Raw genomic sequence first — 25,197 nt, 5'->3', positions numbered from 1 at the left:
TGTATGCATTGTTATACAATATACATTAAACATACATAGATATACATCAATTTACATGCATAATATCATTACTGATTGCATTAGCTTTGTACATCAGGCCCTGTGTTGATAACAGGCAGAACTTCTGTTGTATGTTGGGAATGCAGGGCAGACTGTTCAGGTCTCGTTACCCAATTAGCAATAAAGTGTATGTATTCAATAATAGAGAGTCACTGTCTTTAACGACACACAACATCAAACAGTATCCAAACTGTGCAAACTGTCCAAAATGCAGCTCTAGTCAACAGCATGAAAACTTGGAAGTATGAAAATGCTCAACAATTGTTGTTTCAATTATGTAAAGTTAGATATTACTGCAATGTTGCCGTCACGGTATAATCTAGTAAAACTGGAACGTTTTTGGACTCTTTGGAACATGAATTTGCTGAATAAATTTTATAACATTTCATAGGTAAATAATATTTATATAAACAGCTCCGGACCACTCCAAATGTTCCTTAAATCAGCATCTCTCTACATGTCATGGCCAGCCCAATCCAGATCTGAACCCCATTGAAAACCTCCTGTATGTGATCAAGAGCCAAGCCAAGCAAAGAGTGGCCTTACGTCACCCAACAGCAAGGTGGAAGTCCTTCCAAATGCATGAAAGCTGTAATTAAACCAAATTATTCAACCAAATATTGATTACTGAACTCTTCCTAAGTTAAAACATCAGTATTCTGTTGTTTAAACATGAACTTGTTTTCTTTGCATTATTCAACGTCTGAAAAACATCTTTTTTGTATCTTTTTGTTTCCTTAACCAGTCGTCATTTTCTGCTAATAAAAGACCTCAATGAAAATATTTGATTTGCAAGTAGGAGAAATGTTTTTCACGATAAAACAAAACTTATAAAGAGTTGAACCAGAGAAGACCATATTTTTGCTCTCTTCTCTTTCTCTTTTTCCGGAACTGTATACGTCCATGACAGGGTCCTGTCTTGTGGCATGGATAAACTTGGATGAAGGTGTAAGATGAAAAAGTCAAGCAGCCCCCAGAACTCCAAGGAATCATCCTTTAGAGACTATGAATGCAGGTACTTTTTGATTCTGTATTAATTGAGAATCACTTAATTTCATTATCAAAGGCTTCTCACATTCACCATTCTTTTCACTACAACAGACAAATAAGCCCCTCAGTGTGGTGCTGTAGCTGTGACAGGGCCACTGTTCACCAGCCTCAACATCACTTCTTCTTTGCTTACCTTGACGTTTAAAAAATCACAATATTTTACTCCACATGATATTGGACATAACATCAAAGCTTGATAATGTAGCATAACTGCAAATGCATCAGATTAATCTAGTAATCAATAGTCATCCCTCTAATAAGTCATTGATGATCTAAAATAATGAAGCTACTGATCAGAGACTTAGACTTAGACTTAGACTCAACTTTATTGATCCCTTTGGGATGACTCCCTCTGGGAAATTCAGTCTCCAGCAGCTTATACAGTACAATACAATAGGAAAGAATCAGCACACAGAGGGTAAAAAATAAAGATCAAAATATATATATCTATCTATATAGATATATATATAAAAAGTACAAAATTAGATAACAAAATATATAAAATATACACTCTTAGAAAATATACAAGTAAACAGTGGGTAATTGACCTGGTATTTAGTTCGATTAAACTAAATTAGGTTATTGCACTGTGGTTGAGAGATTATTGCACATTGACAGATTTTTATTGCACATATGACCCTTTGAGAAATAAATAAATATTACTATTGAGTAAAAGAAGATAACTACTATTAACTTTGTGAGGTGAATTAGTGGCTACCGCTTGTGTCATTTACTACTTCAAAGCCTACACATTGGATTGGAACCAGCTACATCTTGTCTCTATTAGAGTTGATGAGGGAAGATGATGTGCCTCACTTTGCAGCTGTGTGTGAGAACTTCACTGCTACAGAACACAGTGTCACAGTCATGTTGAATGCTGATGTGAGACCCGAGGAAGAGGAGAGCATAGGTGGTGTGTGGGATTATATTAAAACTTCATACTCTATCACGCATTAGATTCATATTTCTATTATATGTTGATAGTTCCTGACTAGAAAATAATGTTACTTGTGAAGGTCTTCACATACAGAGTTAATGCTATGATGCATTCAATTAGAGACTGTGTCAATATAAGTTAAAATAAATAAGTTTTAAAAAAAAAGTTCTGCCTTAGCTGTTTGCTCCTTTTGCTGTCTGTGCGAGTCTGTGCAGAAAGGAAAACTGTTAAAGCACATACTGGCAGATAATGCTGGATGCTCAGATAAATAGAGACACTTTTGTTGTCTGGCATTTTTGTCAGGCAACAGAAAGACATAACTAGGGCTGTAACTAACAACTATTTTGATAATCTATTAACCTGTCGATTATTTCTAAGATGAATCGATTATTAATGGGATAAAAAGAAAATTCAAAACACAACAAAAATTATATCTTGTTTTCTTGTACAATGCAATGTTAATATGTCAATGATGTAACTCAATCTCTTGTTGATTTACTTAATAATTTCACATGAAAGAGGAAAGTAGGCCAACAGACAAGGTCATGTTGGTTGGGGATACAGCCATGAACTGAGTATAATAGGGAAATATAACTAACCAAAATATATGTAATCAGACCCTGCTCAAGTTTCTGTTGTGAATAAATAAAATAGTGCTTTATCAGCGGCCCGGCTATGGGCCCAGCACAAAGCGGAGAGGAGTGAAAACAGACGGAGTTTCAGTCCGTTACGTTTGTTTTTAAATGAACGTTAGAAACCGTAATCGTGCGTTTGTCGTTGTAAATGGACACCAATCCACCTCAAGAACTTCTGCTTATGTCTACTTTGAAAATCTGTCAGACAAATTCTGACAAATCACAGGTAGTTATTTTCCTACAGTCAGAGCAGAACTCTGGTTTATTGCTTTGTCTTAACTGGACTAAATGGACTGTTCTTATATAGCGCTTTTCTAGTCTTCCAACCACTCAAAGCACTTTTACACTACATGTCACATTCACCCATTCACACACACATTCACACACTGATGGAAATGCCAATCTCCAATCAGATCTACGCCCATTCACACCCGTTGGCTATGCCACCAGGAGCGAAACAGGGTTCAGTGTCTTGCCCAAGGACACTTCGACATGTGACTGTAGCAGTCAGGGATCGAACCTCCAACCTTCTGACTGAGAGATGACTGACTCTACCACTGAGCCACAGCCACAAGTAAGCTTCTGAAATTTGGGAAGAAATGAGGAAAAACAACACAAGCAGTAAGACAATCAGTTTCAAAACATCATCAGAGGTTAGTCAAACTTATTTCGAAGAGAAAACAAGAACAGAAGAGTTGTTAACAGTCATTACAGTTTATTAAACCTATGCCACAACTCGCCACGCAGTTCTTCATCATTTCAGGGCTCTGGTTTGAACTCCAAAACTTCACTGAAGTCTTCCTCAGTGTAGACTTGAATAAAATGAAATAAAAAGTTTATTCCTGCCACAGCATCCACACTTCCTGCTGTCAGTGGCAGCACTTCTGCACACAGAATTTACTTTTCCAGATAGTCAAGCAGTCAATGCGCCGTCGCAAATCCCGACTGTCACACTGCCAACTGAAATTCAGACACACTATCTGTGAGCACTCAGCTACATTCACTCAATAGTTAAGAACCAGAGCGGTGTAAAATTCAGGAGGCACTGCTGTGGGCTGCACGTCGCACACCTCACTCTCTCTAACACACACACACACAGAAGCTCAGCCTTGCCGTGTGATTGCACATCAATAAATCAATATGACTTTGAGTGGTTAGAATGACATTGGTCCCTTGTGTTTTAAAGAAATACAGCATGTGTCTCTGCATATGATGTCAAAGAAGATTCTCCAGAGGTATTATATAAATCTATTTATTAAAACAGTGTTTTTTTCATGTGTGTATTGTTATGTCCAAATAAGCAGAAGGGTATAAAATATACGTATAAGTAAAGTTCAATCTATGCAAAGCCCATCAGAGGGTTTCTATAATTGTTGCTTCATGAACGTGACAGCTTGTTAATGGTCTCATTAGCTGACACTGTCAGACGCCACTCTCGCTGTGCGTGTGTAAGGGTGCTGTCATCTCGCCTCACTCTCTCATCTCTCTCTCTGTCTGAAGATGCGACCCAGGCAGGGGGCTCAGAGGAGCCTCCCCGCCCGGGGAACAGAGGTCACACAGGGGAGGAATGGGTACAGAGTGAGCTGTCATTCTTAAGGATATCCATACACATACATGAGACCTGCCAAGCAAACTTTAACACATTTGGTTTTACTTTATGAAATGGTAAATGTTATAAGGTTGTTGAATATTTATTTTCAACTGTATTAAAACATTTTTTTACCATGTCAACAACAGCTGTCTTCACTAGCTGTCATGATAAAACTACCTGCAGCAAATTCAACTCAGATATAATCATGTGTGTGTGCCAGGAGCAAGAGCTGTCAGGATTTATATCACCTGGAGAAGATCTTAGGAGGAGTATTAATCTACCATCAGGCTGCAGCACCTTCTGCTATGAGACCACAATAGAATCAATGTGCTAAAAAGAAGGCATCACTGCCAAGATCTGGAAAGCTGCTGATGTTTTAATTTTAAAGATGTGTTCAGACCATAGCAAAGCAATTTTTCACAGGTAGCTGAATTTCATTGCCTCCTCCAGGCAATATGGCTGGATTAACTTTACTGCCACTTGCAGCTCCTACTACAGGTTGACCAGCGCCCGGTTTCATGACCTCTTAAATATGATCAGCACCAGGTGGGCCTGGCAATCCATCTGTGGTAAGTGGCGCTTAGGTTGGGGTTAAGTATATTTAGCGAGTCACACGTAGACCAGAATCAGAATTACAACAGCGGTATGACGAGAGTGATGTTTTTGAGCAAAGTTTGCTATGATATGGAAGAAAACACTGGCACTGACTGATGTGGATACCAAGTTATTTTTACTTGATTCTATTTTTATTTGACTCTTGCGACCTTTCCTTCAGACAACTGAACTAAATCTCCTCTTTCTCCTTCGCCCACGGCAGATCCACGTCTCTTCGGATGAGCAGCTCATCCAGTATACATGTCACATAAAATAACCTATATGATGTCATCATGATGTCACTAATGTCCCAGTGCGTGAATGTATTACATAAGTGTTATGTTCCCTGTGTCAATCATAAACATAAATGCAGGAAACATTCCTGTGCAGAGCCTGAAGAGATTCTCACTGCCTCTCTGCTCCTCACTGCAACACACACAAAATAATGCATGAGCTCCAGAGCAGCAGAAAGAATAAAGAGTGTGTGTGAGAGAGGAAGATTATCACAGTGGAAATGTTTTATGTGTAGAGATCAGACAAAACACACACACACACACACATTCAGTACAAATTGTCTCTCAAATGCAGAAACGACTTCAGACAGGATAGTTATGTAATCTGGGTGTATTTGCCTAAGTTGTTTGAAAATGGACTGGGGGAAGACGATGGCGGATTCTCTGTGTCCACAAGAGGTTGAGATGAGCAAAGCCCAGAAATGATCTTATTTAGACGGAGCTTAAAAGGCGCTCACATTATAACAAGGTCTGTACAGGTATACAGTATAAGCCCTATTGAAACAGAACCAGTATGACCTGGGAATCTGGTGTGACCAGCAGACCATGGACTGTTTCCTGCATACAATCACAGCCCACTGAAGCAGAGTTGGTCAATACAACACACAATACACACGTACAGCAGACTGCTTTAGACAACAAAAATCTTGTCACTCCCCTATTTTTGCACTTTTAGACTCTTTTCTTCTTCTCTTGCATGTGGTTACAGTAATCGTGCATTGGGCTCTGAGCAATACTAAAAAGCATGTCATTAAAGATATAATCCCAAAGATTTTCATGTAAATAATGTCACGTTTTCCATCACCCAGCAGCGGTTGGTCTGCAATTGTTGCGAGTAAACAGTAATTTAATATGGCTGAACAAACAAGGAAAAGATGGATGACTACAGATACAACTTCAACAAGAAGTGAAAATCCAAAGAAAAAGAAACAAATTTGACGCTCAGATGAAGCAAACAGTCTAAAAAGGAAAGCGACCGTCAGCCAGGAAAATCAAGAGTGAGGCTACAACCATTACAACCAGAGCCAACCGTGGACGTCACACATGTAACACTGTTTGGATATCTGGGAAGTGTGCTCCCGCAATTACCGTTTATCAACATAGGTGCTACCAATGAGAACGCAACTGAGATCTTCAAGATTAGCACGCACATCTAAACCTGAAATTAAACTGAAATCTAAATTATGATTCCTCTGAAACAATTAAATTGCTAAAAAAAACGATGCCTAAAACAAAAAACAATAGTACCTTAATATTATCACTGAGACAACCATGTTTCCATACCACTTCTGTCCATCCTACAGTGCCAGTTCTGCCAATCAAAACATACCAATACCTATACCAGAGTCACATGACGGATTTGCACACCAGAAACTCTACAGGCTCTGTCCAATCTGGCTCTAGTGTGGACTCCATAGTCCAAATTCTACCTGGAGGAATGTGAAAGGAAGATTGAAAGTTCTAGAAACAACATATAATCTCAGGACCACCTGTTTAAATTGTAGGCAGCCAAGCTGTTGTCACCCAGTCTGTTCTCAGGACACTTCTGAACGCCTCAGCCAGTCTTTCTCTCCATCTTATTCTCCTGTCTTTAGAACAACAACACACAGACTTAAATAGCAAGGCTGCTGGCAGCAAGACTGCCTATTAAACTAGGAGTTCTCTGTGGGAAGAGCAGGCGGCAGATAAGGCGACAGTTTCACTCATTATCTTCCCAGTGAGGAGATTAATATCCCCCACATATTTGTCTTTTCAATAGAAAGGGCTTTCCTAATCTCTACTATAATAAGCTTCTCTCTCACTGTCTCACATACACTCATAAGCCCACAGACAGAGACACACACACACAAACACAGACACAGATTTTTGTTCAGTTTCATTCAGAATCCTCTGAGAGCATGATTAATCTGATAGGAGTAATTAAAAGCGTAGTGGGTTCCTGTGGCCCGGCTAAGTGCAGGTGAATAGCACTGTGATTGTGTTTGCATTGGTCGGGGGAACAGAAGGGCTCTGCAGGCTAATTGCTGCAGGAGAACTCAATCACACATTGGATGGTGTCATCATCAGCCAACAAGTGCCACCAAGAGAATTCATAGAGAAAGCATGTTGGTTTTAATGGGTATTTTCATTGTTTTTGCAGTTATGGTGGGTTTAAAGATATTGACCCACGCATGGCGGGAGGTAGGTCGCTGCAGGTTTATGTCTTAGGAGAAAAGGTTTTTGAAGGTTTCTCATTCTTCAGTGAGTAAAAGATCAGGCAGTTTGATGTTAAAAAGGTACTTCCCACTCTGAACATTCACATTTTTTTCTCTGAGGTTTTACCAAAGCAAACTGCGTGGCTCTATGCTCGGCAATGTCTGCCTGTTGTTTGGTCCACCGGCTGTCCCAAACTGAGATATCTCCACAAATACTGGATGGACTGCCAAAAACTTTGTGAAGGTATTTATGGTCATCAGTAGATGAATCCTAAAGACTGATTATAACTTGACATTACATCTAGCAACACCAGTGGGTCAAACTATTAATTCACCAGGGAACACATTTCAACATCTACCTTAAAACACAGAATATAAGTCGCACCGGAATATAAGATGCAGTCTGTTTTGGGGGGTATCCGCGAGGGGAAAAAGCAATTTATTAACAAGTTATGTCAAAATGATTTTAATATATTTTCATTTGAAACACATCCAAAACAATACAATTGCAATACTGCTAGCTACCGGTGCAGTAGTTGAGCTCAGCCTTCGGTGACGTTGATTGTTGTGAGGGTGGCGGCTACACTGGCGATCATAGCGGCGCATGTCCATGACGACGCTTTACCTAGATAACAGTGCCATCGTCTGGGTAAAATACCGTAACACAATAATCGCAATCTCTATCTGCTAATGAAGACTGTGTGGTATAACTTCATGCTCCAGAACTGCTGCTTAATTGCCACCGGTTGATACTGTTTATTGACCATATAAAATAGGTTATGGCATGTAATCGTGTAATTGACCCATCGCATTTGAAAGTGCAACGTTATTCTGTGGTATTAAGGTAATTATATGTCATCATCAGCATAAGAATAAATAATCTTGCTGTAAATGTCAGTAACGCTGTCAGACTGGGGAAACAGCAGGTCTGTCCCCTGCTCCCCCTCCAGGTAGGGAAAGCTCTGTATAGAATGTAGAGGGCCGATGAGAGGTATAGCAGCTCTTTGCCAAGCGCCACAATCAATCGCTCAATGAGGACTATTACAGAGCTTCTCTATATATAGCTTCAGGGTCCACAGGTCAGCTTGAGACAGCGGTGGGACATGATTTTAAAAACCTGTCACAAAGCTCCGGTTGGCTCAGAAAAGAAACCCTGATTGTGAGAGTACATGTAGCGCTACGTCAGAGATTTATAGTTTCCAGGAACGGGAGTTACATAATTAAAGGGAAATATCGGTATTTTCACCCTGGGACTTATTCTCATGCATGTGTTCATTCTGAAGGCTGCCTTTGTACTCATCCCCTGTGCTATAGAGATTCAGGAAATGCAGACTCCAGCTGAAATGATCAGTGTAATAATGGATTAGTCAAGGGATAGAAAACAAACAGCTTCTACTGGTTTCAGTCATTTTTCAAGCAAAATGTCAAACGGCTGATTGTTTGTCATGACAACATATGTGAAGATATCATCTTGAGCAATTGGAAAATGTAATAGCTATCTTCGAATTAACTACTAACTACTATTTTTTAGAACAGAGGTTTCTAAAATTTGACACCTTCAGCCACCTTGAGAAAATTGGCAGAAAGATTTGTTGATACCTATGGATGTACACACAGCTAGCCCATCACTCACATAGGAAACACTGGTAATCATTAGAAAACCAGGACATTTTGCAATATTTTATTAGTATTACCATGAGATATAATAATGCTAGCATGTCAGCGAGAGATAAACGCTTATTAATGCAGATTAATAAGCAGCAGAAGGATTTTACTATGCAGTGATCCTCTGCAAATCACAACAGTAACCATCATGTAGTTATTTTGTGATGGAATATTTACCAACCTATGGATTCATGTGAGGCTCTGTGCAGAGCCAGTAAACATTTACTGTGAAAAGGAGAACACAGTATCTACTTATCCATCTATACCAGAGGTGCCCAAATTCTTAACTATGAAGGGCCAAATATGTCAAATGTATGTCATCTACCATTTCTAACGATTTTCAAATGTATATTTTATCAGCATGATCAGCGACATGACAGTAACTTTTCTCCTACTTCCTGTCGGCACACACAACCTCACTCTGCGTGTGCGCTGCAGATGAAGCAGCACTTTCCCTGCGCGAACGGTCCGTTTGTGTAGCCACAGCATTAACGAGCGCTGGTGCCAGGTGCCGCTGATAACGGGAATATACACACTGAAAAGCCACAACACATAAGTAAAAGCTTGCCTCGATCATTGTGATAGCAGCAGCGCTGCATGCATGTTTACATAGCACTAACGTGATATCATACAGACTTTTGTTGTAGATTAGTGATGTAAAAAGAGAAAATGGCGAGTTCTCCTTTGGCACCAAGTAACAATAAAGTAGCAGCTTGGCTTGTTGCAATTAATTTGCCTCACAATTGCACATCTTGCGATGTGACTGATGTACACGCACACATCGCAATCGCTTTTGCGGATGTAAAATGATTTCTCGTGCTTCCCTAGCTCCTCCCTGACCGGCTGACTCGGGTCTCGCCAGGGCAGTAGATCTCTGCTCACAGGTACCCTACAGCGCCCCACAAATTCCCATGTAAAACTGTGGTCAGATATGGAACTACAGCGAGTCCTGAAGTTCACAGCAATAAGGGCAGAAATGAATCTGCAGGAATAAATTTAAGTTATGAACGTTGACTGGTTTGCCCACTTCTCAGCGGGCCAAAACAAAAGGAGGACGGGCCAGACATGGCCCACGGGCACCAATTGTTCCTTTGTCGTTACGGGTTAACTGGAAATGTCACTGAACTTGGTGAACAAGTCTCATGAACTCATCTCGCAGCTGAACGAGATTTGAAGTCTGTAACTCAAAATGACCTCAATGAGGAGACCCATGATGACAAATGTCTTCTAACTTTCAAAATTAGTTTACTGTTTTGCATTGACTGTGTTTTGGGGCATGAAATCCAAATCCTGAAAACAACTGGAAATTTAAACAATGGATGATAGTGCTAAGCCTCAAACTGAGCCTCTTGTCACTTGTGATTACCAACACACTGTATAACAATACATCAAACAGACAATGAAAAGAGACATTGGATTAGAATTGAGGAACAGTACAGGAGACATGAAACATGAACGCAGAAGTGAAAGAGAGCAAGTGAGACAAACATGAAGGAATAAAGGAAGAGAAAGACAGAAGTAAAGAACAGCACGTCTCACAATCTTAAACAATGGTCGCACTCCTCCTCAGGGATGGACCTTTCTCTTCTACTCTTCCTCCTTTCATGTCTCTCCAAGCTGTGCGAGGATCCCAGAATACACATGGCGGGTGCTAAAATAGGCTTTTGGCTGGGTGATGAATTAGCCAGGGCGTATTTGGGGAGCAAGGGAGCGAGAAAGAGAGAGAGAGAGAGAGAGACGGAGAGAGAGCGCAACAGCGAGTGACTGAGACATAATGTTTAATCACAGCTAAATCTAACACAGTACAGAGCCCACAGACACACTCAGTGACCCTTGTTTAGATTTGCTCATCCATCAAAACAAAGCTATAAGTGTGTGTGTGTGTGTGTGTGTGTGTGTGTGTGTGTGTGTGCGCGCGTGTGCGTGTGTGTGTGTGCTTCGCTATGATTTGCTTATGAAGACATGACAAAGACTCTTCAGGGTGAGAAATGAAAATGTTGTTAACAGATTCAGGAAAATCAGGAGACAAGGACACACACATCTACAGATATGGCTGCATGATTATGGACAGAATCATAATCACGATTACTTTGATCAATATCGAGATCACAATTATTAATCAAGATTATCAATACATTTTCACAAATCAAACTAAGACTTAAAATCAGGTACTTTATCTGAATTTGGTGCTTCTTTACATAAGTGCATCATGGGAAATTTTAGTCTGTCTTTGGGAGTTGGGTGGATAGGGAGTTGCGCTGCACGGCATCGCTGTTATGGATGTCTGACTTGACTCTGGACAAGGACGGGGAGTAGCGACGTTATTCCTCTTGGCCATCATACACTCATCATATTGCACTTTGTGCTGTTTTTTTCAGCTGGTTGAACAAGTCAGTTGTGTTACTTTGCTGCGCAAACACAGGTTTCATGTGCCTGTGATTGTTGCTGCCAAAAATGCCTGATTTTGCGGTAGCTTTCTTTAAAAGTTGCAGTGCAAGTTGCAGCATTTTGAGGCTTTTTTTCTGTTTAACACATTCACCTTGAGCAATGGGGACAAACGCTCCAATAAAGTGATCTATTGGCTGAGTGAGCTGTTTGTCTTTTGACATCACTTCCGGTCGATATCTGTGACAATTGACGAGAGATCGTGCTGACACACACATCAAGAAACAGAGCCCCTGGTTGGTGGAAAGTTAGGAACACAGTCTCTGATTGGTCAATAGTCTCAACATGGCATCAGAAAGTGGCTAATTGGACGGCTAACAGTTTTACATAAACATGGAGAAATGATTACACCAGACATTAAGAGTCAGATTTATTGTTACGGATTCACTGTAAAGACTCTTGTTAAAGACACTGTAGTTTGCGGCCGGATCACACAGACAATCAAACCGGAGCCTCTTCAGAGAGGCGCAGCTGTCAAAGTATGTATCTAGCATGCAGCGTACATATTAAAGATACAGTATAAGATGCCCTCGGATGTTTTGAACATCAAAGAAGTGTGTTTGGTAACGTATGACCTCACGCTCACAGGGGAAATCGGATGATTGGTCAAATATGCAGAAAAGTTGTGGCAATATGTTGAATTTGCGGGAATGCAACATTGCGACTTCCTGGAGGGACTGTATTGTGTACATCTATGTGTACCAATTTAACCACTGGAATAATATTATTGACAATGATTGTTTTCTGTGACCTTTATTGACAGTTTTCAGAACAGCTGAGTGGAGTAATACATATAGTCAAAAGTCCAAGTGAGGTTGTTCTTTATATCCGCACTCATGGAATGCCTCTTGTCCAATCAAGTGGCTTGGTCTAACTGTTGTATAATGTGGGATCCCATGCAGTTTGAAAGCACAGCGAGATTCTGCTGCTGCAGGATGAGCCAAGTGGCCACTTCATTATCAGCTCAACACCAGAATGTTTTATATGAAGTGTGAACACATGCACACACTCAACACTCTCTCTCACACAAACACACACACACACGCATAATTCAGAGCTCAGTGTGACGTTATTCTCACCATGCTTATTAAATAATTACCTTATCCTCATTCTGCTTTGAAATGCAAGCGGCCATACATCACAGTGTCCTGACTCCCAGCAGACTGACAGAGCAGCATCACCACATGATCCCACACTGCTCTGAGGCACGCAATCCCAAGTCTTCCCCCACAGTTCAAAGTGTCATGCGGTCGGCTCATGATGTTTCACACTGGATCCGCTCTGCTGTGGATTTATTATTCATACCCAGGCTTAAATTAAACATAGGTAGGGACTTCCAGGGAATCAACAGGAGTCTTATGATAACCTCATTATTTGCCAGAAGCCTGTGGGAACCTGTGTGTGTTTGTTTATCAGTGAAAAGTAATTATATAAGTTCATTTTACTTCACTTTACTTTGAACTGTCAGTGGAGAAAAGTTTTCCGTTACATTTAAAGCTGCAGTAGGTAACATTATGAAAACTAACTTTTTGTCATATTTGCTCAAATTGTCACTTTAAACATGCAGTAGTACATGAGAGAGATAATCTGTAAAAAATCATGTTCCTCTGGCTCCTCCTACTGCTCCTAATGGCGTTTGTAAGAATCCAATGCTCCCGAAACACACAACCAATCAGAGCCGAGCAGTCTCTCAGGCTGCTGTCAATCACACGCAGTGTCAGCCGGTTTGTGTCCACAAAGGCTTAAAAACAACCACCAGGAATGAAAAAAACTGCCCATCCCTCTATTGCCAACTACGGCTTACACTACAAAGACCGTTACACTGAAGAAGAGAAATGAGGTAAAGCAAGCTAAAAAGAAAGAGTTGTACCAGAGTAAACATGGTAGCGGCTACTGGACCTGAAAGGATAAAAAAGCGATGCTGAGTTAGACAGTTCTGCTCGACAGGTAATTACTCCAGCTTAATTTCTGCTGTATTTGATTTAAAAAAATGTTTCCAAATTGCTAAGATGTCTGTGGTTACTGTGACGTTGTGTTACGTTGGTGTTGCAGTCGGGCTGACGTTAGCTTGTTCCCAATGCAGCTGCTGTTGCAGTTGTTTCATGGCAGTGAGGCTGAAAATAAATTTGTTAAGTGCCCAGGCACAGTTACTGTTTTAGCCTTCTTCCTGATAGTTGTGTGTGCCTGTGCTCTCACAGCTAAATGTTCTCAACATCAGTTTGTTATTGCTTAGTTGGCACTGTTTTTTCCACTGTCTCTGTTAGCAAACTAAGTGCTGGTGGTTTTGCTAAATAGAATTAGCTGTAGATTACCGTTCACAGCAAAAACACTGCTTTCAGCTGGTTTAATGTGTATCTGCTTCGATAGTGTTGGTGGTGTAATACAACGGCTGCGGTTGTTGTCATTTCACGTTTTTACCGGTGTGTCCGCCATGTTGTATATCGGGCTTCTTCAGTTGCTGTGGTTACTAGCTGCACACACATGACAGCCTCCTCTGCGAGGATGGCTTTGCAGGCAGGACTGAGCGCCGCGGAGAAAGAGGGGGAGGGACCTGGAGGTTGTAATCTTTCAAATTTTGAAGCAAAGTTTGCTCTCTTCTCCATCTTACCTACTGCAGCTTTAAGGGCCAACCATGATATTGTGTCTACTCTCTGAGAGTGATCACTTATCATGATTGCATCTGGTGCTGCTTTGGCTTTTACAGAGGAATGCTAATAACCGTTAACAACTGCACACTGCTGAACAACTTTTCAGTACTAATGAACTTAAATCTATATTTCTAAATAAACTAATAACTCAAATCAAATAACTATGTTTGAAGTGAAAGTGGTCACTCACAGAGAGGACACTTCTTCACAGCTCTACAGCACATTAAGCATCTCCAGCTCAGGGTTTTGTTTTTCAGGCCTCAAGAACTTAGGCTCAGTGTCATCACTCTAATCAGCCAGGTTTCCAGTCACACCAGACAGCTGTTTACAGCAATAAAGTCACTGTACACAATCTGCTCTGCACCAAACAGCAGACGAATTTAACCACCAGATGGTGAACATAGCAGATCATTAAGCAGCTAGAGAGACAGATTATTTTCCACACAAGTTGGTGGAGTCCTTAATAGAACTGTACGGGTAAGGCTGTCCCTAGATAGTCAACTACGTTTCAAATGGTCTGTAAGAAGTAGAGAAAACAACTCACACTCTATGGCAGTCTAATAGACCTACTCTATATAGTGTAACTTGCAGAGAGCCTTCTCCTTAAAGGCAGATGGCCTCGTGGGTAATGTATGCATGTAAAATGAAGTTAAGTAATCAGCAGAAAGTGTCCAGATAAACTAAGTTCATGTTTAGTGGTTGTGAAAAAGTCCTTGTATTGTGTATGCTTAACTGTGTGAATAAAGCACCTGTTTTATACTCTGTGACAGGGCTGCTCAATCAAATTTTAATCACAATTACGATTTTGGCTTCCAATGATTACACAAGAACGATTCAACGAGTTAAAACGATGATTTTGCCGCCTTTCATTTCGCAATGACGTTCTCTTTTTGTCCTGTGATATAAATCTAACGCACCCCTTTAACTCAGCAGTGACCTTTTCCCCGCCCACACTCACTCGCCAGGCTGTAGTGGCATGTAGTTCAGTCTGAGCCAAGATGACGGAGAGAGCCTTGGTCAACAAGAACGGTAAAAGTAATTCCGTTGTTTGGAACTATTTTACAAGTTTTTCAATTGAATAATATTTGAAGTTCAATAAAATACACTGTGAAAGACCCTTTTTTTAATTCAGAAACAATAAAGCTTTTGCCATCATTAACAGGTGGCTCACTTTCCAAGTGCAGTTGTAAAATGTTCTAAAAGCTTATTATGAAACTGTATTTTTCTGTACAATGTTTTAGATCTTCTTCATTGTTGTCTTAATGCAGCATCAACTGAGAGTGTGATTTCTACCATATCCCTTATTTTTGTACAAATGTGGAATGAATGCTAAAAGAAAATGTGTTCTATCAGAGAGGATATCATTTTTGTTGTTGATTAGTCAAGGACAATCAACATCTGTCAGAGAGCTGGTAGTGCAGTGTCTGTGTGTGGTTGGTGTTCAGGGGCCTCCTGCAGCGTTAATGCCTGGTATTCTATGACAAAAGCGTGGCTCTGTCACCCACACATTCATACAATGGTGAGAATAGAAGCTTTGAGTGACTCACACCTGCAGCTCATTGGTCTGCTGAAGGTACATTGCTTAAAACAGAAAAAGAAAAAAGCGCTGACATCTCATTCAACCCACAATGACATTCACAGCCTCTTGTTTGACCAAGGATCATCTGAGGGACCTGCATAAGGACACAGTGATGCTCAGTCAGTGGTAAATGCTATTAATCCTGCAGCAACTGAGATGAAAACTGCTTTTGTACATAAGTTACAGAATGGTGAATAACAGAGCTGCATGATTCTGGTCAAATAAATAAAACACAACAGGTAATACTCATTTAAAACTGCATGAAAGGGTGTTTTTATACCTGGACCATATTTTTAGATTTTTTACAAATTTGGGGGTTTAAATGATTTATAGGTTCAAAGAGTTTTGGGATAGCTCCAGAAGAACACTTCAGATTGCTTTTCTATTAACGTGTGTTAAACAAATACTGTGTAAGATCTTATCCAACCATTAACCACTCCAAAGTCACACAATTACACAACCTAAGCAATCAAGGAAGCAGTAGACCAGCGACTCCCTGCAAGCTTAAATTACAGTCTTTGTCGACGGGGTCTGGTGGCTCTTAAGAAAGCCATGTAAGGCATTCCCTGCTTTACAAAATGACCTTACTCTTAAACTAGAAGGTGTATCTCATAGTGACCATTCTGGCAAAAATTAACAATTTTAGTCGATACACTTTGATCAGGCAAATTTTTCTCCAAGTATTACATCGCTGGCATTAGAAGCCATTTTGTGGCTCTCAGCGGAAGCGATTCACAGAAACAATTTCAAAACGTTTTGTATCTTTTAGTCATTTGGACTCCAAAATATGTATAAACACGGCACAGGTTTAAAAATACTGGAAAGCTCAGAGGCAAATCGCAGGTCTCATGTATAGAGGCACAGTCCTCAACACAGTGGCCCCAGGTTTGACTCCCACCCTCGGGCCTTGGCTGCATGTCATCCCCACTCTCTTCCAACTCGATCCACTGCAGGGCTGCGTGATAAATTGTTTAACCATCGAAACTGCGATGTGCGCATGTGCAACAGTCACATTGCAGGACATGTGATTGTGAGGCAAAGAAATTATTGTTGCTTGGTGCAAAAGGAGTCCTCGCCATTTTCTAATTTGCCATCACTAATCTACAACAAAAGCCCGTCTGATATCGCATTAGTTCAGCCCTTTATGAGAGCTCAGAGTTAACTGACCGCTGTGCTGCAGAGTCTGTGTGTCACCTGCCTGTAAACTGTAAACAAGCACGCAACGCTGCTGCTGTCACAGATCATGTTCGAGGCATGCTTTTAGTTATGCGAGGCGGCTTTTCAGTGTGAGTATTGTTGTCAGCGGCAACTCGTCTCGGTGCTCGTTAATGCTGTAGCTACATAAACAGAGCAGACGTGCCACGAAGTGTTTACTTTTAGCAGCTACACCTGCAGTGCACACACAGCGTGAGGTTGTGTGTGTGTCAACAGGAAGTAGGAGACAGTGAGCTATATTTTCCAAAAGTACCGTCACCAAGCTGGTCACGGCATCAATAGAGGCAAAAGGCCAAAAAATTATCTTTAAAAAATACTGAAATTCCTTTTCAATTGTGAGCGGAACCCTTAATGCAGCTTTAAATGTGTGACATTTAATCTTCTCACTCTTTTCACATTGTGAGGTGAACTGGCCTTTCACAACTACAGCTGCATGAATTTGCATGTTGCGCAAACAATGCCTTAAATAGTGCTACAATATTGACTTGACTGGGCTGAATAAAAGCACTCTTGTCCATCATTCAGCCAGAGAGCAGGACAATATGATTCAGCCACCTAACCAGAGAGGAGACAAGCCCCATTAGGTGCTCAGCTTGTTACAATAACACACAGCTATCTATCAAAACCTGGACCCGCTGTCACTAAGCCTACAAAAAGCAGCTCCAATAATGAAGTGCTACACGGCCATCAGATCAAGAGGGCTGTATAACAGAGAACTGACAGAGTGACAAAAGAGAGAGGGATAAAAGCGAGACAGCGAGAGAGAATAAAGTAGCGGCAATAAAAAGCAAATGAGACATAGAGAGAGAGAGAGAGAAATCCATATACTGTAGTCCCTGATGAACACCAGCAGGCCATTTGCACCTCATGTTCTGGCTGTTTCATTCATCACACACACAGATTCGCCACACACATATTTCCTCCCATCATGTAGCTACTGTGCCCTCTTCATATTACCGCAGTATATTGCATTGTAATGTCTGCATTTTCCGGTGAGACACACTCTAAAAATGCTGTGTGTGTGTGTGTGTGTGTGTGTGTGTGTGTGGATAAGCATGATGTGTGATGGTGTGATGTATTAAATTGTGCACAAGTGCAGATGAAGGTCAGTTCATCCATGCTTAGCACAGTCACTTGCAGCAAAGTGGAGAGGTTAATCTGTGCGTTCCTCACATGTTTGCCTGTCTGCAAAATAACACGAGACTAACACTGATGTGCATCTTCTTCTTGAATTTGTTCTCTGTGACTTTGATCGATTTGACACCCGATTGATTGGTAAAAATGTAAACCATATTTTCATTTTCAAAAGGAAAAGACGATGTAACGTGAAAGGTGTCGCTTGTAGTGAAAAACCCCACAGAGAATTATCTTAATCTGCAGTTCCTCTTGAACTCTGTGGAGCGTCCACTGCAAAAAGTGAAAGCTCAGTAAGATTAAAAATCTTGAATCAAGGCGACATATGCCTATTGGTCTGAGTCAGGCTGCAGTAGTTTTAAGATGCCTGTGGGTGTCTCTGACAAGAGACATTTTGTTGTTTTAAGAAACCTTGTCGAGCATCATTTTTTATTCTGTTGACAAATGTGATTATTTCAGGCGATATTTCCCAAACTTTCTACAGCATCTCCGAGTGGACTGTCTTGGTTTTATTACCCTAAATTTCACAGTTTTGGTTTAGCCTCAGTGCTTTTATCAACCTAGTTTCCAGCTGCAGTTATAAGACCCACTGTACACGACATGCCAAGCACCAACCATTTGGCAGGGGGGACATAAACACAACTCCAAATGAACAATAATGTTTCTCTGTCTGCTGGATTTGTGCTCAGGTGAGTGATTAATTCAACTTTACATGCTTATCATATGCCTGTTTTGTTCACAGCTTGGTCTGCCGCTTCCATGTGGCCAAAAATTCAATGCTGGCTTATTTAATGTAAGCTGAGGATCAAACTACTCATCTTTACGTCATTGGCAACTTAGAGTCTGGCTATCAGCTCTACATTTTTGGTAGACACTGAGATGTATAATAAAGCTGCATACTGGGAGTGAATGTCTGTTCAGTTTTGTAATCTTGAGTGTTTCCTCTTGCATATGATAACTGTGATGTTTTTGCAGACAAAGGTGCATCTATGCTTTGAGTTGCCGGCTAACTTTAGAATGTTCACGACAGTATGTTAACAATATAAACATGGGGACATTAAATGGTAATGTGTAATGTGGGGGAGGGGGGGGTGCAACCAAACAACATATTACAGTTTATCCTGTAGGAAACTTTCATGGCTGACCACCCACTGTTGCCAAAAAAGTTCTCTTGGATCAAAGCCGTGGACCAAGCAACACGGCCATTCCTATCGCAAAGTCTGAACATACATTTCTTCCACTTACATTAAACTGCATTAAGTGTGCTCGGGCAAACATTGTAGGTAACCGCAACAATCACGCAGGTGTCAGGATGGGAAACGTGAACAGGCTTCTGAAGACAGTGGGCTAATACAGAAGAGACTGAGCAAGGCTGGAAAAGGGAAGGAAAGAAAACTGTAGCTGCTGCGTGTCTGTGGCGCTACAAAGGGCATAAAGGTTACAGCTACAGGGGGAAATACCAAAATGATAGCTGAGTGCCACTGAAATGGAGGGAGAGAGGGACAAGATGAGAGTGTAGGGACCGCTAGATGGAGGGGATGATTGAGAGAGAGTACAGAGGAGAGAGGAACGGATGGATGGAAAAAGAGAGAGGTTGTTTGTGTATGTCTCAGACGGGGGGAGTGTTGCTCTCTGTTCAAACAGGCTGACCCAGATGCAGTTGAATTGGACACAGTCCTGTGTGCAGAGGTGTGTGTGCATTCGTGTGTGTGTGTTTGTTGATGACAGCGTAGGTATGAGAGCTAAAGAGCTTGAGGTAGAAACAGACGAATAGTGACTGTGTGTTCCGAGCAGATGTCCCTGTTTCTGAGGGTCGCAACCTTAAACAAACCAGTTTCTCTGAAAATGCCACATTGTAAACAACACATCTGTGTTGAAATCATGGAAATATACAATTTAATACGAGTGCCCAAGTAATAATAATCCAGCAACTGCTCACCATTTTCCCTTGCTCTAATAAAAAATAATCCACAGCTTTAATTTCAACGATAAAGGCTACAAACTTGGGACTGATAAACTTTTGGTCCACTGCATTTCAGTGTGCTGCTGCAATGCTTAACATGTAACAACGAGAGCCAGGAAAACCTTTTAAACTTCCGAGTAAACTATGTCGGCGATGAGTGATGTGGCCATGTGGTCTCTACATTGTAAATGATCCTCTCACTGACGATTTTAAGCTGCAGATTCATTTTTTCTACAAGCTACGATAACAGTTAAATAACGGCAGACTCCACCTGATCGTCGCACCACAGGAGTACGTTCGTGTGGTAACGATGCACACCCTGTAATAACTCATGTCGATGATGAGCTGATGAAGCTTTACTGTCATGGGGATGCATATTGTACACAGGTTAGATTTGACAGCAAATCTCAGTAATTGTTCTGCAACAAATTACAACCTTATACAGGGAAAGTTTTCCTAAAATTATAAATATATAAAATACATAACAGATTGCAATATATCTCAGTGTGTTGTGATCTGTATCGTATCAGCAGTTTCTTGCCATTACAAAGCACTAGTGAGTTAAATGTTGTAATGAATAGGAATGACGTCCGTTCCAAAAATGCGTCCCAAGTTGACACAAATTAGAATTAACTTTGAATTTTGGTTTCTTCTATATAATGTTGAACAAAAATGTTTTCATGTGTGATGCTGCTCATTAGAAATTGTTACAGGAGCTAAATGCCTCAGAGCGAACTGAATTATTAGCTTGGACTTTCTAAGAAAACTGACTGCTGAGGGAGGGATGAGAGAGACAGAAAAGACAACCAGATCAGTCTGCATCGCCTGCTCCTTTAAACTTGACCTCCCTCCATCCTTCCTCTTCTTTCTCTTCTTGCTTCCTGCCTCCCTTTAGGCCTATCCTCTTTTAATCCACCTCAACATAGACAAGCCCCCCCCCCTTGATTTTTTTCTCTCCTTCCACCTGCCACCCTCGACTACATCTCATCTTCTTCATCTCACCTTCTCCGTCACCACCTCCCCACCCTCCAGTCGAGTCCTTCAGCATCCCCTCCTTCCATCACTGCCATTGCTGTCCTCACATGCTCCCACTTTTGCTCTTCACATCACCCCCCCATCCTCCTCCCACTCGTTCCCCTCCACTCTTGTCTCTTTCCCTTTTTGTCTAATTCTCCACCGTGTCCCGAGGCTTCGTCAGAGCAAAGTGCTCCGTCTGTGCTTCTCTGCTCTCCCCCCTCCCGTCCTCTGCTGGCGTGCTAAGAGAAGGGGACCCACCGACGAGAGCTTTAAGTTATGTAATGAGATCATCTGGGGAGTAATGCTGTATACCAGATATACCAAGCAGCAGCCATTAGTGGCTTCTCTATAGCATGACCATTTGTCTGCCTGGTACACATGTCTTTTAGGTTTGTCACAGATGGAGCTCAATGATATTAAAACCTCCAGATGATAGCAACATGTGTTTGCTTCGATGGGTAATCCTTCTTCCTATAGTGCTTCTGTCCAGGGTCTGGCTTTTCCCTTGTGTTTTTAGGAGGAGATGCTCAGATGGATGGATGAAGGGATGAGCTAAGAGGGACGGTGGTGACAACAAGGACAGATGGAGGACAAAGGGATACGAGAAGAGGTGTGTGCAAATCCACGTGTCCCTCTGCAGGGCACAAAGGACATGGGGGACTACACACACACCTTAACACGTGTGTGTGTTTGTGTGCATCCAAGACCTTGAAAGCATCAGCGTGGCCCGAGGGGCGACTATCACTGACATGAGAGGAGGTCCTGGTCTCTCCCATGTGAGAAGGCTGTCAATTAGCACCCAACTCAGAACCCATCTCTCCATCAGGGCAGGTCAGCGCTGACGTGTAGCACAAGGATTGAACACTTTGCTGCTGAAATGACTTGACTATTATTGGTCTGAGGTGGTAGAGGTGGTCAGCCTATGAGTACAGGGTTGTTACTTGCTTTAACTGTCAATTTTCAAAATCAATAAATCAAAAAATTGTCTGATTCCACTTTCTCAAATAAAAAAGTTGCATTTTTTACTATTGTCTGACATTTTATAGATTAAATCAGGGCTTTTCAAACTATGACACTGGGCCCCTAAACTCAAGGTCCACTTATAGCCTTTTTTAACCCTACCTTAGGCTCTTCCTGAGCAGAAGCAGTTCCTAAAGATGTATCAGGAGACCAGTGAGTCACATATTTCACTCCATGTTTTTGAAAAGGTAAGAGGGGCAAAAATGTAGTATTTCAACTCCCCATGTGTGTTGAAGACCACAATGGCTGACTTGAGCAGTCTCCGGCCTGCGATAACATCATATATCTATGCCCCAATTTTGTCTGATAAAAGATTATATGCTTGATTCATTTTTTCCCCTTTCACTGTCATGGCCACTTATCCTCTGATTTCAGGTGGTGTTTTTTAATCTTAAGTCTTTCATCAAGACTCCGATCTTGATAGATGTTACTCTAGACCTTTCTTTCTGCCTATGCAACCCCTTAGAAATCGACCCCTCCATCTGTAAAAGCCTTCTCCTTTTCCTCCCACGTTCATCATTCCTACACGAGAACAGATTACTTTTTCATTGACAATATAGACATCCATTCTGCATTGGACTAATTATAGTATGTAACATAGCAAAGAGATCTTACGTCATGCCCCCACGTCAGTTGACACGTTTCCCTGATCAAAGCTCGTCAACCAGAAAATGTGGGTTTAACAGTTGTCATAGAGACATAAGAGCTAACTCTGTACACTGAAGCTAATCTGCTGAAGAAAACTGAGATGTGGTTGAAAGTTCTGATGGACAGCTTCGTAGTGGACCTTGAATTATTAGGTTTTGTCAAGTAAATCTGTCAGTGTTTTTTTCTGATTATCAGTTAAGTCTACAATATGTCAACAATGTAGAAAAGTCCATTACAATCTCCCATAACCCAAGTTTATGTCTTATACTTATATCCATAACAGTTCAAATAAGAAAACTTTAAAGGGCAGCAAATCTCCACATGGGAAGACAAAATTAGAGATGTTATGGTTGCTGCTCTGATACCATTCTTAAAACAGGAAAGAAAGAAAGAAACTGCTTTATTCTTAAAAAATCTACACTACATCATCAAGTCATATCGACCATAAGTCAACAATGAAATTAAGCCTACAAGGATGTATAGCATAGTTGTGAAAAATGTGCATCAGCCGACCAAAACCCAAAGACATTAGGTCTATTACAATTTTACAGACAGAGAAAAAACCATAAATTCCCAATTCTTGCACCCGTAAGGCTCCTTGCATGATATATGATACAACCTTTAAGACTGTGTTCTTAAACTCTATCTTCGCAAACGTCACACATGAAAAGGCAAAGTTTCAGTGAGATACAGAGGTTCTTCTAACATGCAAAACTCTTTTTCTCATCAATATTTTTTCTTTCTGTCTCTGACAAAAAACATACTATACTCTATTCCTCTGGTCAAAGACAGTTCACTGTAAATGAAACACCAGGATCTGGAGTGTTTCTACACAGCTGCAACAGCTGTTTTGTTGACATCCTGATGACATCACCGGACTGTCTGGTGTTGAAATGGAGTCGACAATATTCAGTAACATTAACTGGGCTGCTGACTTGACCATTAAAAAGACCTACTTGGCAAAAGACACCAAAACATTGGCTGAGCTCACATTTGGTAATGATAAAAAGCTGTTCTAAAGTCTGAACAAGCTTGTATACACATTATTAAAAGTTGCAACTGACACCACATGGTTTATTGAGTTCCACTAGATGATTACTGGTAACTCGGACTGTAAGACAATCGCTGTTAAGCTAGCAAGGGTGTTGTTTCAGTTCTATTTCCAGTTTAAAGAGTGCTGATCTTAAGCGTGTCACTTAGCCAATGCCACCACGGTTCCCTAAATAAAAAACAGCCAGATATCTACCAAAAAAAATCACCTCTCCAGCTTATCATGTGCTTACTGTGCAGGAAATGGTTGAAAAAGTAGATTTGTGTTAAGTAATGCATGCATGCAGAGCAGCATAGTCACCACTACCACTTCCAGGGGATTATTAGTTACAGATGTTGAGCTGCAAGAAGGCATGTTGTTGTTTTGTTCCATACAGTGATTGTAAGTGTGAGTGCACTGGTACACAGGAAGCTGTACCCAAACAAAGAAATCAATCTGATATATGTGAACTAATCCCAAGGGAATCTATGTTGTCTTATATCTTTGACAGCCTGTTCAGTGGTGAGTTTATACAGTCAGTACTGTACTTACTGTATAGCTACTTTTGGCACTCAATCACATTTGTTTACTACTACTTTAGTGTATGTAAGAGCCTGTGTTGTTCATTTATCAGTAATAATTACTCTGCCTCGAGTTACATTTAAAATTCCATGTTCAACTTTAATTTAAATGCTACTTTTTCTGTTGTCTAGGCATTTTCTGTAAATTTCTCTAATATGCATCACTGTAGAGCCGACACGCCTTATTTAAAAACAATTTTTTTTTTAGCAATTTTAAATGTTACGAAAAACAAATGAACTAACACAAATAAATACCCACGAGAATGCGTTTCTCTACCACCTTTTGTCCAAACAGCCTGTTGTTCCTGCATGCCACAAACTCCTTATAAACGCTGTCTTCTTTACAATTTAAACATGTAGGTTGACATTAACAGAGACGTGTAAACTGCTCCTCACCTGCTTTCTGTGCCAGAGACTGGAGCCCTACTACCAGCCCCAGCAGTACCCCCGCGAAGCACATCTGGAAGGCGAACAACTCCTTTCGCTTTCTCCGCCTGGCTTTGCTCCTCCGTCGGTTCAGCATCACTCCCCCTCCAACGGCCGTCTCCGGCATCCCTTCAACCACCACGCGGGCCATGGCGCTCTTCTCTCGGCGAGCGTTCCGGCGGAACCCCCGGTGGTGGTGCAAAGGTATGAGAAACTGAAGCGAGGAGGAAGAGACAGAGAGATGTGCTGTGTATGAGCACTGAAGTTACTCGACGAGATGATATGACTGGCTTGACGATAGATTTTGTAAAGTCAACAAGAGTGTGAAAAATTAAACGTCCGGTCTAGAATTTCAAAATAAAACACTTAGCCTACATTACCAATTGAATTATAGCTAACAAAAACATTTTTAGAAATGATATTTATTTATCTTGAAGCTATTTTTTTGCCATGGACGATAGACAAGTTTTT

General features: G+C 41.0%; 1 protein-coding gene across 1 annotated transcript in view; it reads right to left on the bottom strand.

The window, feature by feature from the left end:
* The window catches only part of slc24a3 (solute carrier family 24 member 3), a 93,250-nt gene extending 68,365 nt beyond the window's left edge, over positions 1 to 24,885 (bottom strand). Inside the window, exon 1 of the mRNA XM_069658763.1 lies at positions 24,697 to 24,885. Within this exon, the coding sequence (XP_069514864.1) occupies positions 24,697 to 24,877 (181 nt within the window). The 5' untranslated portion in view covers positions 24,878 to 24,885. The remainder of the gene's footprint in view (positions 1 to 24,696) is intronic.
* Between the last annotated feature and the right edge of the window lie 312 nt (positions 24,886 to 25,197).

Source organism: Semicossyphus pulcher, unplaced genomic scaffold (assembly GCF_022749685.1).
Source record: "Semicossyphus pulcher isolate SPU_LCO1_2020_fin unplaced genomic scaffold, fSemPul1.0.p SCAF_12, whole genome shotgun sequence".
Taxonomy (NCBI): domain Eukaryota; kingdom Metazoa; phylum Chordata; class Actinopteri; order Labriformes; family Labridae; genus Semicossyphus; species Semicossyphus pulcher.
The sequence above is the reverse complement of the archived record's forward strand: the minus strand, read 5'-3'. Positions and strand labels throughout refer to the sequence as shown.